At 45.5% G+C, this 16,490-nt stretch overlaps 5 protein-coding genes across 12 annotated transcripts in view; 3 read left to right on the forward strand and 2 right to left on the reverse strand.

The window, feature by feature from the left end:
* Positions 1-219: 219 nt before the first annotated feature.
* LOC144003252 (glycogen phosphorylase, muscle form-like) lies at positions 220-7,434 on the forward strand. The gene is made up of 20 exons (XM_077499310.1): positions 220-588; positions 1,050-1,151; positions 1,226-1,304; positions 1,371-1,474; positions 2,013-2,144; positions 2,255-2,366; positions 2,433-2,515; positions 2,734-2,877; positions 2,947-3,039; positions 3,115-3,261; positions 3,441-3,604; positions 3,664-3,778; positions 4,550-4,651; positions 4,711-4,858; positions 4,953-5,011; positions 5,621-5,762; positions 5,829-6,036; positions 6,110-6,244; positions 6,323-6,389; positions 7,263-7,434. Exons 1-20 carry the CDS (start codon positions 346-348, stop codon positions 7,410-7,412), a joined length of 2,529 nt encoding a protein of 842 aa, XP_077355436.1. The 5' UTR covers positions 220-345; the 3' UTR covers positions 7,413-7,434.
* A 508-nt stretch (positions 7,435-7,942) lies between these two features.
* Positions 7,943-12,890, forward strand: slx1b (SLX1 homolog B, structure-specific endonuclease subunit). Of its 5 annotated transcripts, XR_013278923.1 has the most exons (7): positions 9,342-10,276; positions 10,338-10,389; positions 10,550-10,867; positions 10,956-11,165; positions 11,782-11,893; positions 11,971-12,056; positions 12,436-12,890. XR_013278923.1 is itself a non-coding variant. In XM_077499317.1 (6 exons), exons 1-6 carry the CDS (start codon positions 8,022-8,024, stop codon positions 11,362-11,364), a joined length of 819 nt encoding a protein of 272 aa, XP_077355443.1. In that variant the 5' UTR covers positions 7,943-8,021; the 3' UTR covers positions 11,365-11,452. The 5 variants fall into 5 exon arrangements, 3 of the variants coding, with proteins under 3 accessions (XP_077355443.1, XP_077355442.1, XP_077355441.1); XM_077499317.1 differs by lacking the exons at positions 11,782-11,893; positions 11,971-12,056; positions 12,436-12,890 and adding exons at positions 7,943-8,042; positions 11,311-11,452 and having other exon boundaries at positions 10,113-10,276; XM_077499316.1 differs by lacking the exons at positions 11,782-11,893; positions 11,971-12,056; positions 12,436-12,890 and adding exons at positions 9,048-9,335; positions 11,311-11,452 and having other exon boundaries at positions 10,113-10,276.
* Positions 8,265-9,285, reverse strand: LOC144003258 (bolA-like protein 2). 2 transcript variants are annotated; one of them, XM_077499321.1, is made up of 4 exons: positions 9,228-9,285; positions 8,742-8,806; positions 8,568-8,665; positions 8,265-8,485 (listed from the first exon to the last, which is right to left on the reverse strand). In XM_077499321.1, the coding sequence occupies exons 2-4, from the start codon at positions 8,802-8,804 to the stop codon at positions 8,386-8,388; spliced, it is 261 nt and encodes an 86-aa protein (XP_077355447.1). In that variant the 5' UTR covers positions 8,805-8,806; positions 9,228-9,285; the 3' UTR covers positions 8,265-8,385. The 2 variants fall into 2 exon arrangements, with proteins under 2 accessions (XP_077355447.1, XP_077355448.1); XM_077499322.1 differs by having other exon boundaries at positions 8,951-9,230.
* LOC144003257 (membrane-spanning 4-domains subfamily A member 4A) lies at positions 11,382-13,857 on the reverse strand. Of its 2 annotated transcripts, XM_077499319.1 has the most exons (7): positions 13,695-13,857; positions 13,413-13,525; positions 13,230-13,334; positions 12,676-12,729; positions 12,456-12,611; positions 11,949-12,071; positions 11,382-11,872 (listed from the first exon to the last, which is right to left on the reverse strand). In XM_077499319.1, exons 1-7 carry the CDS (start codon positions 13,699-13,701, stop codon positions 11,834-11,836), a joined length of 597 nt encoding a protein of 198 aa, XP_077355445.1. In that variant the 5' UTR covers positions 13,702-13,857; the 3' UTR covers positions 11,382-11,833. The 2 variants fall into 2 exon arrangements, with proteins under 2 accessions (XP_077355445.1, XP_077355446.1); XM_077499320.1 differs by lacking the exon at positions 11,382-11,872 and having other exon boundaries at positions 11,997-12,146.
* Positions 13,858-14,298: 441 nt separating this feature from the next.
* The window catches only part of arap2 (ArfGAP with RhoGAP domain, ankyrin repeat and PH domain 2), a 56,128-nt gene continuing 53,936 nt past the window's right edge, over positions 14,299-16,490 (forward strand). The window contains exons 1-2 of one of the 2 annotated variants that reach the window (XM_077499305.1): positions 14,299-14,591; positions 15,379-16,031. In XM_077499305.1, coding sequence (XP_077355431.1) covers positions 15,394-16,031 — 638 coding nt within the window. In that variant the 5' untranslated portion in view covers positions 14,299-14,591; positions 15,379-15,393. Of the gene's footprint in view, positions 14,592-14,697; positions 14,708-15,378; positions 16,032-16,490 lie in introns of those variants that run through there. The other variant, XM_077499307.1, reaches the window with a different exon arrangement.

Genomic DNA, 16,490 nt, shown 5'->3' on the forward strand with positions numbered 1-16,490 from the left:
CAACTAAAGGGGGTCCCTTGGTTTTCTAAGACGGATTGAGTTACGAAAGTGTATTTGTGTGTGTGTGAAACACTTGAAGGCCATAATGAAAAACATAAGGTGTCGATATTGACGTTTTTAGCGGCAACATCTCCCCATGATGAGGCTTGTGACGCACTTTTCGGGTTGGGAGTCGCGTTTACCGGAAAAGCTTTTATTTTGACAAGCACAGCCCGGAACTAGGCTCATTCGCATCCGCTAACTTGACGTGCCGTATAAGTACCGCAGTGAGCCGACTTCCGACTTGGCGCCCGCTGCACAGGTGGTATTGACGTTCCTAATTCCGTCGCGAATCCGCTCGCCGCCATGTCCAAGCCTTTGACAGACCAGGAGAAAAGAAAACAAATTTCGGTTCGGGGTCTGGCCGGCGTGGAGAACGTCTCGGACCTTAAGCTCAATTTCAACCGACATCTCCATTTCACGCTGGTGAAGGACCGCAATGTGGCCACCAAGCGAGACTACTACTTCGCCCTCGCCAACACCGTCCGCGACCACCTGGTGGGCCGCTGGATCCGGACGCAGCAGCACTACTACGAGACGGACCCGAAGGTAAGCGGACGTGGTTCGGCTCGGCTCGGCTCGGGTGCCGCAGTCGAGGCGCAGGCACGTACGCCTCAATGAGAGGGAGGCGGGGGCCCCTGCAGTCACTCAGTGTTCGTGTGCTCCAGAGCGTGAGAACGACAGGAAGATGGAGAGAAAAAAGATCATTCGGACGAAGCGAGGGAGGAAGAGAAGCGGGAGTGAGGAAACGAGGAGCACTCTTGTCTCTTTTCCCAAGTCGTCAATAAATCCTGTTTATCCCGCAGTGAGCGTCGACGGCAACTGCTTACGTAACACTTGCTGCCGCCCTCCGCTTCCCTTGTACGGCCTTGCTGGAAGCAGATCAAGCTGCGCCGCATATTTTCATAGGCCAAGTGTCATTAAAAAAAAAAAAAATGTCAGGCTAGAAGGCCCCAGTTGGGATGTCATGTCCAAATCAGTGTTCAAACATCTCACCCCTCGCCTTGCAGCGGGTCTACTACCTCTCCCTGGAGTTCTACATGGGCCGAACCCTGCAGAACACCATGGTCAACCTTGCTTTGGAGAACGCCTGCGACGAGGCCACATACCAGGTGAGGTCAAAGGGCACGGGAAGGGGTCGGACGACAACGGCTCACTCGGCGTCCCCTGTGGTGTCGTCTGACAGCTGGGCCTCGACATGGAGGAGCTGCAGGACATGGAGGAAGATGCGGGCCTCGGCAACGGCGGTCTGGGTCGTCTGGCTGGTGAGCGCTCGCCGTTTGTCCTCCTTCCCGGACGTTCTTCTGAATGGGGAGCGTCTGTGTCCTCAGCTTGTTTCCTCGATTCCATGGCCTCTCTGGGCTTGGCTGCTTATGGATATGGCATCCGCTATGAGTTCGGCATATTCAATCAGAAAATCGTCGACGGTCGCCAGGTATGGAAACGTTCTTATACCAACTTGTAGCCAGCCGCGATAGAAGGGCTGCAAATAATGATTATTTTCATCATCGATTAATATGTCAAATGTTTTTATAAATATATATATATATATTTCTGCTTTCATGGGGGACAACAGCAATATGAGAATATTTACTGTTGAGTGGCTGAAATTTGGAGGAGTTGGACAATCTGAACGATTAATCAATTATCAAAATAGCTGAAGATTAATTTGAGAATTTTGTACACCGTAGGGAAGGAAAAAAAAAGTTTTTCAAAAAATTCAAAGTGCCCAAAATAGTCTTCAAAAGACATTTTATAACATGAAAAACAGGGTGAAAAAAAAAAATAATTTTAAAAATCACCCCCAGACATCGCTCACTTGGCCACGCCCCTTAAAGACACACATCACCAGTAATCCTGAAGCCCGATTATTTCTTCACATTCTCGATGCTTTTGTACAATACGATGGATCATTTGTCACAAAAAGTATCAAATAATCAAGTGAAGAAATGGTCAGTTTTGTGCTTGCACAGGTGGAGGAAGCGGATGACTGGCTCCGTTACGGGAATCCCTGGGAGAAGGCCCGGCCCGAGTACATGCGCCCGGTCCACTTCTACGGACGGGTGGAACACACGGCCGAGGGTGTGAAATGGGTCGACACGCAGGCAAGTGTGACCGGAGCATGAGCAATGTCAAGAAAAAACACAACACAAAAACATCCCCATGGAATTCCTTCTCCGTGGTTTCAATCGCACGGTTCAACTTTTTCCTCAAGGTGGTCCTGGCTCTTCCCTATGACACGCCAGTGCCCGGCTACCGAAACAACATCGTCAACACCATGAGGCTGTGGTCGGCCAAGGCCCCGTGCGACTTCAACCTCCAAGACTGTGAGTAGCGTCTGGTCGCAAAAACCGCCATCGCCGTCGGATGCAGTGACGTGTTGTCGTCGTCAGTTAACGTTGGCGGATACATCCAAGCGGTGCTCGATCGCAACCTGGCCGAGAACATCTCCAGGGTTCTCTACCCAAACGACAATGTGAGTCAATTGCTATGTCACATTTTTTTAAATTTTTTTTTTAATATATATCTATCAACAACTCAAATTTTTGTTTCTGTTCTGTTATTTCATTCATGATATTAAAGCAGCACTACATTATATTCAATTTTTTTCAATGAATCAGCTAAGTCAGAACCAGCATTGCCCCAAAAAATGTAAAAATGAAATCTTCATGGCATTTCTTTTGCCACGTTGAGTTCTTTGAGGGGAAGGAGCTGCGTCTGAAGCAGGAGTACTTTGTGGTGGCCGCCACCCTCCAGGACATCGTCCGCCGATTCAAAGCGTCCAAGTTCGGCTCCACCGACTTCGTGCGTTTGGATCTGTCCGCGCTGCCCGACAAGGTTCGTACCGTCGACGTGGACTTGAGCCGTTTTTCCATTGATTGATTGCTTGATTTGCTGTATCGGCAGGTTGCCATCCAGCTGAACGACACCCATCCCGCTTTAGCCATCCCCGAGCTGATGAGGATCCTGGTGGACGTTGAGAAGCTCCCGTGGGAGAAGGTTGGTCACCACGGAACCGTTTTTAAGAAAGAAAAAAAAGTTTTGATCATCCTGTGAACCGTAATGCGGACCCAGGCCTGGGACATCGTGGTGCGGACTTGCGCCTACACCAACCACACTGTGCTGCCCGAGGCCCTGGAACGCTGGCCCGTGGATCTGTTCCAAAACCTGCTGCCACGGCACCTGGAGATCGTCTACGAGATCAACAGGAGGCATCTGGAGGTAATTGACGGCTCGTGTCGGAAGTCTTCGCGGAATCATTGATTAGGCCGCCCAGAGCGGAGACTCCGAATGATATCTCGACTCCTTCTGAAAATAAACGCTTTCACCCCTTTGGAGCCACCGACGGTAGAGATGTCACCATCGCATAATGAAGTGGTATTGTGGGTGGGCCTCCGCAGCGCGTGTCCAAGCTGTACCCGGGCGACAGCCGGCGCGTCCGCCGCATGTCCCTCATCGAGGAGGGCGACGGCAAGAAGATCAACATGGCTCACCTGTGCATCGTGGGCTCGCACGCCGTCAACGGGGTGGCCCGCATCCACTCGGAAATCATCAAAAGCACCGTGTAAGCGCGGCCGTCGCAATGTTCGCCCGCTCCGCTTGATGGCCGTCGCTCTCTTGTAGCTTCAAGGACTTCTACGAGATGGATCCTCACAAGTTCCAGAACAAGACCAACGGCATCACGCCGCGTCGCTGGCTGCTCATGTGCAACCCGGGACTGGCTGACGTCATCGCCGAGGTTTGTTGGGCCTCAAACGCAATCGGACGCAAATGCGGCAAGAAACTCATAATACAGAAAGTTATAAATCAATAACGTCATCAATAATTATACATTAAATATCCATTTTAAAATAATAATAAATAAAATCTAATAATATATCAATTATAAAATAATAATATATAATATCATGAATTATAAATTAAATAATTATATAATAGAAATTATATAATAATAAATAAATAATTAAAACATGAAATAAAAATAATGAAATAAAATAAATACAATTGGACCAAAACTTTTATATATAATAAATGTGATTTTTCTTTGTTATTGTTTGTTGTGTCAAAATTGTTCAGCTGTCATTTTCATGATGTCGAGTTTTTATCACATTTTGTATGCATGGAAAAAAAAAAAAAGCCTGGCCTTTGAGTAGAGCTGCACAATATATTGAAAAAAAAAATAAAATAGCGATATCCCGATATTGGTGCATGCAATATGCATATCGCAAAGACATGCAATAAGTTTCGTATGGAATTTGATGCTTTTATTTGAATTTGACCAGTCAGTCACAAACTAAAATGTGCACCGCAATCCAATAGTTGAACATTATCGAGTGTTAATTAGGATGAATCGACGAAGAATAGACTGAATTTGCATATTTTGCTGAATGGAAAAACTGTCATTTGTTTCGGTGGGCCTACCTGTTAAATATGGCAATAATATTGACATCTACTATATGGCCGGATTTTCCAATACATTTGAGTATGTTTTCCTCTCAAAATTGTGCAGAGAATTGGGGACGACTACATCCGGGACCTGGACCAGCTGAAGGGACTCCTGGAGTTCGTCGACGACGACGCCTTCGTCCGAGACGTCGCCAAAGTCAAACAGGTGAGGTGGGAAATATTTCTCTGGAGCATCTCGGAGCAAAGCCAAATTGTCGCGCGCAGGAGAACAAGATGAAGTTCGCCGCCCATCTGGAGGAGCGCTACGGCGTCCGGATCAACCCCGCCTCCATGTTTGACGTGCAGGTGAAACGGATCCACGAGTACAAGCGGCAGCTGCTCAACTGCCTGCACGTCGTCACGCTCTACAACCGTGGGTGCTTCCTCCCGTCACAACCATCCAAAAAGAGGAAAAACTGCAGCAAGCTCTCGCTTTGCTCTTTTGCTTTTGGTTTTTCCAAATGTAGGCATCAGGAAGGAGCCCAACAAGGCGTGGACGCCGAGGACCGTCATGATCGGAGGAAAGGTGACCAAGTGGAATTGGAATTCGCCGCTTGGACCACAACTGACAAAATAAAAATAGCATTCACAAATTCAAGACAACAATTATATATATATCCGTAAAAATACAGAATGAGATTCAAAAAATAAATTCCAAAATGAATATCTAAATGGAATTAATGATCAATCAGTAACTTGCTCGACAAGTCGTGTTGACAAGATAGTCGTCGCTTGCTGGATCTCTCCATGCAAGTGGGCGAGACCACACGTCCTTGTTTTCCATTGAAAGGCAGTTTGCAAGGGCGGAGTCCAAGCCATCACATGTTTAGGACCGCCCCCTCATTTAAATAACAGCGTGAAATAAATCAATGTGAGAGCAGAGCATTTTTATTTCTTTATTTTTATTTTTTTGAATCTCCTTTATTTTTTGGTATTTATTTTTACTTTCATTTATGGATATATGTATTTTGTTGTTTTTAGTGCTATTTATATTTTTTGTTTTTGAATGATATTTTTTTTAGATCTGTTTTTATTTTCACTTTTGCTATTTGTTTGTTTTTAATTTGTGCAATTTTGGTCCTCCCAGTCAAGTATTAAAAAACAAAAAAGCCAACGTTGCGCTTTTTCTGTCCAGGCGGCGCCAGGTTACCACACAGCCAAGTTGATCATCCAACTGATCACATCCATCGGCAAAGTGGTCAACAACGACCCGGTGGTGGGAGATCGCCTGAAGGTCATCTTCCTGGAGAACTATCGAGTCACCCTGGCCGAGAAAGGTAATTTCCGCCGCCGCCGTCAAGCCAACCGGCGCGTAACCCTTGCGGCGGCGTCGTCGTCGGCAGTCATCCCGGCGGCGGATCTGTCCGAGCAGATCTCCACGGCCGGCACCGAGGCGTCGGGCACCGGCAACATGAAGTTCATGCTGAACGGCGCCCTCACCATCGGCACCATGGATGGCGCCAACGTGGAGATGGCGGAGGAGGCCGGCGAGGAGAACCTCTTCATCTTCGGCATGAGGGTGAAGGACGTGGAAGCCGTGGACAAAACGGGGTGCCGGCAAACGACCGTCGGATGTCCCAGTCGATCCGCTTTGCGCTTTTAACCTCGCTTGATCTCCTTCCAGATACGACGCCATGTCGTACTACGAGCGCATCCCTGAGTTGAAGCAGGCCGTATCTCAGGTGGCGGCGGGCGTGTTCAGCCCACAGCAGCCGGACCTCTTCAAGGATCTGGTCAACATGCTGATGAAGCACGACAGGTCCGAGTCAAAACGGCGCCACCTTCCTTTGGACATTTGTTCTCACCCGAGAGCTTTTTGTGTGAATGTGCGTCACAGATTCAAAGTGTTTGCGGACTACGAGGATTACATCAAATGCCAGGAGCGAGTGAGCGCCCTCTACAAGGTCAGTTGCAAAACGGCCTCGCCAAGCGTCTTTTTTTCAAATCAGGTCGCGTTTGGTGCATTCATTTAGCACAAATGTTTTCCCCCTAAAACCGTTTCATTCAAATGTCCTGATTAGGGCCCGACCACTTTTTAGACCAATGCAGATTCTGTTGTTTGGCACAATATTCTGTTCACGGATTAATTGGCCATGTATTGTTATTTTTAATTGAATTAAAATAGATAATGCATAGACATGGCCGATTAATTGGTCAGGCCCTAATGCTGGTTTGTTTTTATCACCTTCAATAATTTTATCCATTTCCAACTCTCTGAAACAATCTTTGAACAACGGTTTGCTAATATAATTCTAATTATGTTGTCAAAAATTTGCTATTAACATTTTTTCTAAGGAATTATTGTAAATGCTAAAAATATGAGCATTTTTTTAAAATATATTCAGCATTTGAATCAAAATTGTGAATCATAATTTGATTATATTTATAGAATAGCATGAATCTATATTAAAATCAACTTTTACACATTTTCCATATTTTTTTTTTTTAACTTTAAAAATCTAACTTAAGCACCAAAATGTGTTCTGCTGTTTATTCATGAAAGCAACCTGGAACACTTTCAGGTCAATATGGTTGACTTGAGGCGTTATTGGAGGCTCAGAGCAAAACGTGTATTATACATCTGAAGTTGTTATAAAATGGGATAATTTATTGCCACTGTTTGTAAAAAAAAAAAAAAAAAGAAAAAAAAAAAAGAAATGGTAAGACCTTGAAAAAATATGAAATTGCAATTGCAGTCTTGAGGGAAAACCAAATTGCAAGTAAATAGTTTTTACAAATGAAGAAACTGCTGTCGACCGTCTGGTGTGTGTTAGCAGAACCCTAAAGAGTGGACCAAGATGGTGATCCGGAACATCGCGGCGTCGGGTAAATTCTCCAGCGACCGCACCATTTCCCAGTACGCCAGAGAGATCTGGAGCATGGAGCCCAGTTTGGAGAAGATCGCCGCCCCTGACGACCAGCGCTAAAGTGCACGTAGAAAACAAAACATGGAGCCTCTCACCGCTGACGCTCTTACATTTTTCAACCCGCAATGCTTTCAGAGAGAAATTAGTCATTTACCTGCGTCTTAATAGATCCGCACATTTGAGACCGGAAAGCCTTTAAAAACACTCCAAACCATCCGGAAACTTCTCCACTGTGATGGCAAGTCGACTGTAAGTCTTCCATTCATTGTGTCATTGTCCCGCACGCTGACGTCCGTCTTAGTCTGCTTCGTATGACCATAACAAGCACATAAATAATATTCTGATCCGTTTTCTGTGTCGTCATAATGTGTATTTAAACAGTGTGCAAGCATTTATGTCGATCCTCGTACTGTAACAATTTGCACGTCTGACACCGAAGTTGTCATTTTACTTGTGTGTCCCTTGTCAATAAACAGCAAATGTAGTCGACGGCTACGAGAGTGTGAAATAAATTATGCGGGGGGGGGGAATAATGATGTGATGCCCCTCCCACTCAATCGGTGATTGACACCTGTCAGTCAGCACAAGTCCCCGCCCCTCCTGTTAAATCGTCTCCGCCCCTGCCAGCCTCCTTCCATTTGCCGTCTCACCTGTTGTCTCCTCACTCTGATGTGGACCGCAGTGCCTACGGTAAGTAATTATTATGTTTGATATACTCAGTAAGTGTGAATTTATTGACAGACTCACAAAATAAGTCTCAAATTCACAATGTAGATGGAAACATTTATAATGTGTGCTGTTAAATATTGTAAGAGGCGTATTGAGATGGTCTTTAAAATGCGACAGAAATGGACCCCCTGGAGCGAGTCAAAAGATTCAGATTATTGCTTTAAAATTGGACAGGACAGGAAAGCAAGAACAGCAGTTTTATTGCCAGCAGCATTTCCAAATGCACTTTTCCAATCTGTAAGGGAACCGTAACCGCATTTGCTTGCCTCTTGTTGTGATGATCACACAATACAAAGTGGCAATATCATTTCGACTTTTGTTTCTGCCACTGTTCTGGTGTGAGGGTCTTCTGTTCCAACGCGTGGATGTCTTTCAGCTCCTCCGCTAAGCAGGTGTTCACCATTCTAAAAATGACACACACGTGCTTCATAATACTGTATCAAAATCATGAAGATTCTGTGCAAGTTATTTGACTTGAATGTGTACCTGTGCCTCTGTAAGAGGGGCTTGCCCTCAAACTGGGAAGAAACCACAAGCACTTTAAAGCTCGTTGAACATCTGCTGAGGGACATGTCCTCCACGTCCTGCACAACAAATAGTCATGTTGATGACGCGTCATACTATTTACCGGATGGATGAATGAGCATCACAGTCACCTACCACAAATTCCGCCGCAAGCTCCCTTTTAAGTTTATCCCGGATGTGATCGGATGTTATGGCCATATCTGTAACACCAGAAAGCAGGTGAGGGTTTTTAAAAAAAAAAAAAAAATTTTTATTTAATTTATTTATTTTTTCAGTGGTGCCCAAGTTGGGTCCTCGAGAGCCCCTATCCAGCCCGTTTTCCATGTTTCTCTCCCCTAACACACCTGATTCATGATCAAGATCGTTATCGGGCTTCTGCAAAATTTGCTGATGAGCTGATCATTAGATTCAGCTGCGCCGAAAGAGAGAGATATGAAAAACAGACTGGGCAGGGGCTTTCGTTCGAGGACTGGACTTGGGCACCACTGCTGTAGAATAAATATGACGATCGAAGACGTGTGGTCTCGTAAACTAGACCGCAACCGAACGTCGCGTTATTTGAAATCAAAATTTAAAGCTAATACATAATCAATTGTATTTCACGTAAAAACAAATACATACTGATCGATTTCCTGATACTTTCAGCTTCGCTGCATGTGGTCCTGTGAAAGATCCAATCACATCGCTTTAATGATAGCCAATCAGAGCCTCTGGAAAATCTTCAGCCAGGTCTGTTTAACGCCTGATTTGGAATGTTTGTTAAATTCGCTCGGGTTTGGGAGAACATACTTTTTCGTTTCGACATATACCAAATATATAACAAACAGTGCAAACTAAAATAGAGCGTATCGTTTGTTTGTTATTACAGCAACGAAAGTTTTTTTTACTAAAAACAGGCAATATTCATGGACTACTAACAGGGAGTGTTGGGTGATATATATATATTTTTTTTTTAATAGTCTGAATTGAAGCGGCGATATCTAAAAATACAGAGAAACAAATGTATAATGCGCGTATTATTTTGGGTGAAAAAAACAGTATATAGTCAAATTTGAAACGTTTTTTATCGACGTATTTTCAGTTTCAAAACATATGGTCCTGTGAAAGAGCCAATCACAGAGCAGGGATCGCCACAACCACAGCCAATAAGATCCTCTGTAAAATCCTGAAGTAGGACATCGATGGATGCCTGACTTAAATTGCTTCTTCATATAGCTTTAAAAAAACACTATTTTCATTAGTGAGACATACGAATAACGTAATCGACGTTCTGTTCACTTAAATATTTGTAGTTTTTCTTTGGTAGTCCCATAGCGATGCAGGTCTTACGTAATTAAAACAGGCAATCGTATGGACTTCCATATGACGACAACGGACTGTTTGTTTATGAATTGGACGATTCTCGAGAATTGTGAACATTTTTTGAAGCCTGTAGATTCAAGAACCGTGACATTGAGGCAATTCAACCGTCTTTGGTCTTTCCCAAAACCCGTTCAAATGGTACAGGAGGTCGAAAACTTCTTTGGCGTGTACATGTTATACTGCCTCAACCCCAAGTATAAAGGGCGAATATACATCGGCTTCACCGTGGATCCTGAACGCAGGATTCGACAACACAATGCGGGGCGACACAAAGGAGGCGCGAAGAGGACCAGCGGGAGAGGACCATGGTACACTTTTGCCTTCCATCTCACGTCTAATGTACATTTTGACGCGTTGCTTCTGTTCTAGGGAGATGGTCCTCATCATACATGGATTTCCCTCCGACATTGCTGCCTTGACAGTAAGTGAAAAGGGGCGCTGGGGTGAAATAAATGTGATCTATTTATTTTGTGCTTAACGTAACGTTGTTCAGTAAGAACACTGAAAATGAATTCGAATGAATTAAGCAATTATGTCCTTTTTGTTTTTAACCTGATTTGTATTTCTTGCGTTCTTGTCAGTTCGAGTGGGCGTGGCAGAACCCACACACCTCCAGGCGCCTCGCGCACATCTCCCGCCGCGCCAGGAAGGAGTCCAGCCTGCAGTTCCACTGGCGCGTCGTCTGCAACATGCTGCGCGTGGCCCCGTGGAGCAGGCTCCCTCTGACGGCCCGCTGGCTTCAATGGGAGCACAAGATGGACTTTGAGGCCGCTCTGCGGCCCCCGCTGCACATCCCCGTCGCCTTCGGGGGCGTCAAAGCCAAGAAGCAGCGTCCGGTGGACAGGTGTGAAGACCAGGAGGAGGCGGCAAGGTGTTTCCTCTGCAAAGGCCGACTTATGGTAAGTGCCTGAACCGACTCGAATGACTTTCCTGCGGCGTTCCCGTAATACTTGTTGGAATCTTGCCAAACTCTTGTGCTCTCCTCAGACTTGGGAAAAGCTCGGTTGCGTCCACGCGTTGTGCAGAATGCGCAGCCACGTGATCTGCCTGGCCAAGCATTTCCTGCGGCACGAGCCGTCACACCTCCTGCCTGTGAAGGGCCACTGCCCGGCCTGCCATGGCTACATGCTGTGGGGGAATCTCATCCGCCTCAAGCAAGGCCACGCGCGAGACATGGATCCATTGACCGCGTCCCACGTAAATCATCCGAGCTTCTTCTTCTTCTTTTTTTACATTACAGCAACTGTATTTAGTCGTTTAATGACTCAACACAAACAAACCACTTTCACACTAATATGAACTTGCATATGAAATCTCTCCATGTGGACTTTGTCTTTCACAGGACGACTGGATGAACGAACCGCACACAAGACCGACCTTGTCAACAATCACATAACCTCTCTGATCACAAACTATTGTTTACAATCGTGTTTATTTATGTTTTCAATGCTCTTCACAACACAATAAAATGTGTTTTTATTTAATACCGGTGTAATGCACAAAGTGGCTCAACTAATCAGTAGAGCACATTCAGAAAGTGAATTATTAGTTCTGAAAAAAAATACAAATTCAATTTTTCCTTTCAAATAAGCAGTCATGAATGGTACACACGTCATAATCCTCAGTTGCATATACAAAGTCATAAATGAAATGTCTCTAATACTGTACCAGGGGTCCTCCCATCTTTAACAAGCGCATGTCAAAATACTGTATATGCAAAGGATATATTTACTCATGAAAAGACAGAATTGCTTCATGGACACTGAAACTAGTGAAGGTAATCAAAGCCTTTTTTGTCTTGTCTTTAAAAAAGAAAAAACAGTGCCAAGCTGAACCTTTTTAACCGCAACTGCATCGTGTTGTGCTCACGGGTCGGCAGGCGGCGTCTGCAACATGATGACCGGCTGTATGAAACAGAAGCCCAGGTAAGATTGGAGCAAATTTGCCCCCTTGTCCCGTTTTCCTCACGCGTGTGCTCACCATTTTCGGGGCCGGCCCGCAGCAGTTGACCACCTTGCAGGCGTACACGGCCAGAGTGACGGAGATGGCGAACAAAGTGACCTGGACGATCATATTCTGTGCGAAGAGGTGATGCTTCGTGCGCTGCAAGTGACAATATTTGCCTTTGTTTCATGCAAATGTCAAAAGATATTCCAAGCTTTTGTGATGCGCCGTTTGCTAAGAAAAAGGACACGGGAAGTTGTAGCAAACTGAATGTTTCACAAGCAAACGTATTTAGTACACAATAACAGTCAAATATGTATCATTTGGACATGAAATCCAAGTTTGTGGGTTTAATATCATTCCCATGAACAATTTGGATGTCATGTTGCTAACTCCTTCATGATCACAAACTAGTACTTGCTGTAGAAGCCACAATTTACTAAGAAGTGGCCACCAAATAGGCACAGGAAAACGGCAATTGAAATTGACTACAATTTAATCTTCCCCCTCCATAATGAAAAAGATGATGAAACTTCAACTCACTCCGATGGCGTGGCAGACCTGAACCGCGGTGCTATTGCCATCGTCATAACGCCAACAGCCGCCGGGATAAAAACTCTCAATGTCGACCACGAGCCAGATCACGTTGAAGAAGGCGGCGCCGCTGGACACGATCTGCATCCCCAAACTGCCCCTCAGCTAACACACGCAAACACGCGCATCACATGACGTGCGTGGCCACGGGAGGTGTTGGCGCGCTCACCGTGGGCAGGTGGAGGTTCTTTGCTGCTATCGAGACACTTCCAGCTATAATTACCTGTCACGACAAGAATGCAATTGCCTATTGGAATGCTGCAGGAAATTCAGGACTACTGCAAATAGCAATGAAAACTACCAAAACAATCAAGTGAAAACTGGTCTCTTTTGTATGTATTTTAATGCATGAAAAAGGTTTCTAGGCAATAAATCAAACTATAATTGATGCACTATAGAGGTAATTGTGCCTTTGCGTACTCAGAGCCCATCCTGAACTATTCTAACGTTCAGAGTAAAGTCATTATTTGTACGAAAAACAAACAAACATTTAAAGGCCATAAATGATGATTTAAAAAAAACAGAAAGTGGTGGCAACTAAGTATGCCTTCTTGTGACAACTTTTGCTTCGCGTATTGCTAATTTAGGCTAACAATTGTATAAAACTATAATAAAGCCAACCTTGTTGTCATAAATCTGAAGAATCAAATATACACAGGAAGTAAGTGTGGTGGGAAAAGAAAGCGTTTGGAAACAATCCCCAAAATGAGCCCACCTGCTTACCAAAAGCGATGAGACGATGAAAGGAATTCGACCCCAATTCCTGTGGTTGGGTGGAAATATACTCAAACACAAAATCTGATGCACGGTCAGGACAATCTGGGTTATCTGTGATCGAGATGGAAGATCTTAACAAACACATTTGTATCATTTCATGGTCCGATTTTTGCACGTGCCCATTCCGACCCCGAGAGCTTTTGGCTCAGCCTCCAGATACTTCTGCTTCCGGTTGGCATCTCGCTGGAATGTGACGGTCACCAGCGGGTTTTGGGTGGAAGAGTCCGATGCAGCAGCTTCATCTGAAACAATCCAAATTCCAAAGGAACACTTCAGTTGCAAACGGATCACCCTGAAGTCAGCGGAACATCTGGATTGCATCACTCCAGAGTAGAAACTCGTTGACTTGCCATATTCGGTGGCTGTCTTGAGTCAAAAGTGAAAAAAGAAAAAAAGAAGAGGTCGTCTTACCTTCCATGATCACACAATCTGCAGCGACTCCAAAATATCAACAGAGAAAAACACCACTCGTGCCTTTTTGTTTGCTGCGAGGGCTCAACAAGGTTCTCGAAGGCAGTGGCAGTGACGTCACGTCGCAACGCCTCCAACTTCCTGTTGGGGAGCGCCCCTCTCGTTTCCTGCTGGGAAATGTAGTTTACAAGCGCCTTGACTACTAAATAAGAACACCAGAGGGCAGCAGAGGTGCACTAAAAGAACTCAGTTGCGTTTTAGATGATCGGAAAGCTGCATTCTAAATATTGATGACATTATCGAATTGTGTTAAATGTAAATGGGTCATTTCAGAAATGGTGGACGGTTTAATTTATTTTATCATTTTTAATGCTTTTGATTCATTTGATTCAGTCCGCTCAAAAAGCAACATTACGCTTTTGTTTTCAATGATGAGCCATTTTATTTGAATACATATTTTTGATGCGTTTGTGCACCAGAAAACAAATTCATGTTAATGCTAGACAACAAGTAAATATTGCTATGAACTCTGTTAGCTGCTGTGCTAAATGACCATAAACTCGGCTACATAATTGGCGAGAGTTTGTATTTTTTTTTGATTTTGCGACCTTGCATTCCAAACTGTGTCGAGTAGAACGTGGCCGGGGGCGTGGCGGGCTGTGGAGCTCAAGCCCGGGCAGGCCGAGGCAACGCGTCACGCTCGGCCTCACCTTGTGCTTGCAACCAGGAAGCTTGTTTGCTTGCTTGCATGCTTGTGGCACTGTGGCGGGTGCTTGATCTTAAATCACCTCAGTTGCCCGATGCGGAAATAGCGGACGTTGACCGTGCGTAAATTACGCACCGGAAAAGATTCAGGGTCGGACGTTTTTGTTGCGGTCAGTCCTGTTGGGCGTGCAGGTGAGTTGAAGTTGGCGTTGTCCGCGTGCGTCCTCCGTTGGTCGGCAAGGAAGACTTTGCTCGGCTTGTGGTGTGCAACAGAACGCGCTCAGATAAGGAGCCTTCTCGACTCGGTGGTAAAAGTACTCACACGCCATACTCGTGTCAACAAAGTACAACTGATTCAATGTTTGTATTTGAGCAAATTCGATAAGAAGTACGAGCACAAAATGAATGATTTTGAACATTCATTATTTTCCAAGTTGCAGCCATCCACAGAGGTTGCAATTAATGTGTAGAAAGTGCAGATTCTGTTCGTTGAAATAAATCAATCAAATATGTAAGGGTAACTTATTCTATTGAACTATTTTGAAATCATGCAATGTGGGATATTTGCAGTTTAGAATTTTTCTGTAGGTGATTGTAAAAGATCGCTTCGGTTTCAGCCCGTACACAAAATACACTTTTGGCTTTGCACTCCAAATGTGCATGCAAGAAAGCCGAAGTTGTGCTTCGAATGTTGCTCGAGTGCAACTGAAAAGAGAAGAAGTTGGCACAGCTAATAGTTCAAATTGAATTTCTCGGCACGGATGCTGCGTGAACGTGGAAATGTGGGCCATGAAAAGCTGCCGCGTGATGAGGATGGCGGGACGGATTTCCTCACGGCCGCTTCCTGCTGTTTCATCGAGCTGTGTCGCAAATGTGTCTCGTCATGCTCGCAGCGAGAGCTTGTTTTAAAAAAATGTCTTTCTTTTTTTGCCTGACCAAATGCGCCTCCTGCAACGACTCTGCTGTGTTTTTTCCTCAGTCCAAGTCCAGCCAGATGTTGCCGGAGATCGTCATGTTGGAAGCTCCGGAGCCAAGCCGGGTCGTGGAGCTGGAGCGCTGGCTCGTCAGCCTCCACCTCCCCCAGTACGTGTCCCGTTTGCGGCAAGGCGGCTACCGACGTCTGGAAGACTGCGCGGACCTCACGGACGAGCGCCTGCGAGAGCTCCACGTGCTCCCGACCGGGCACCGCCGCCGCATCCTTCGTGGTTTGGAGGCGCTGGGAGTCAAGGAGCAAAGTCAGGAAGCTCCGAAACCAACAGCGGACCCCAGAAACATCTTCCCGGAGGATCAAAAAAGAGGCGCCACCTGTCAGCGGTACCGCCCAAAAGAATGCCAGCCGTGGGAATCGGAAGGCAGTCGGACGTTACCTGCGGGCGGCTCGGACCCTGCCGACATCCGAGCGTCCGAGTCGGACGATCCTCCCGCTTCCTCCAGCGACTGTGAGAATTCCCCGCAAGACGCCGCCTTGCTACCTTCCCCTCCTGAGGTCTCCACCCCCGGCGAGGGTCAAAGGTCTTCCTGGATGGTGGACAACGACATCTACGACACTTCGGCCGTCCCAAAAGGTCCACGACTGACTCGCTCTTACCGGCTGCGGCATCGACCTGTTCCTGACATTCCACAACAAGACAGGTCAACTTCCCACCATATTTTTGAGCACAAAATCCCATTTTAGCTTTCATCCAGGTCATTTCGTTCTCTGGGCATTTCTCGATCGCAACTGGGCTGTTGTGCTTGACGTCGAAGATGTTTCGCTTCTCATCTGAGCAGGCTTCATCTGTTCCAGTTCCAAGAAGGAACTGGAACCAAGTCAAGTCAAGTCATCTTTATTTCTAGTGTTCCCTCGCAATAACGCGGTTCACTTTTCACAATTTCGCTGTATTGCAGATTGTTTTGTGTGCAATTCTTCAAGTATTTATTTTTTTTTTTTTACATTCATGAACGTTGAGAATGTTTAAGCAAGAGAGAAAACGTAAATGCTGTGTGGTGAAGGGTTTTAGAGCCTTAAAACATTTATAGTAAATATAAAACATAAAGCTAGCTACTTCTTTTTTTTTTGTTTTTAACCTAACCCCGGCGGAAAACGAGGGA

This window comes from Festucalex cinctus, chromosome 16 (genome assembly GCF_051991245.1).
Source record: "Festucalex cinctus isolate MCC-2025b chromosome 16, RoL_Fcin_1.0, whole genome shotgun sequence".
NCBI classification, from domain to species: domain Eukaryota; kingdom Metazoa; phylum Chordata; class Actinopteri; order Syngnathiformes; family Syngnathidae; genus Festucalex; species Festucalex cinctus.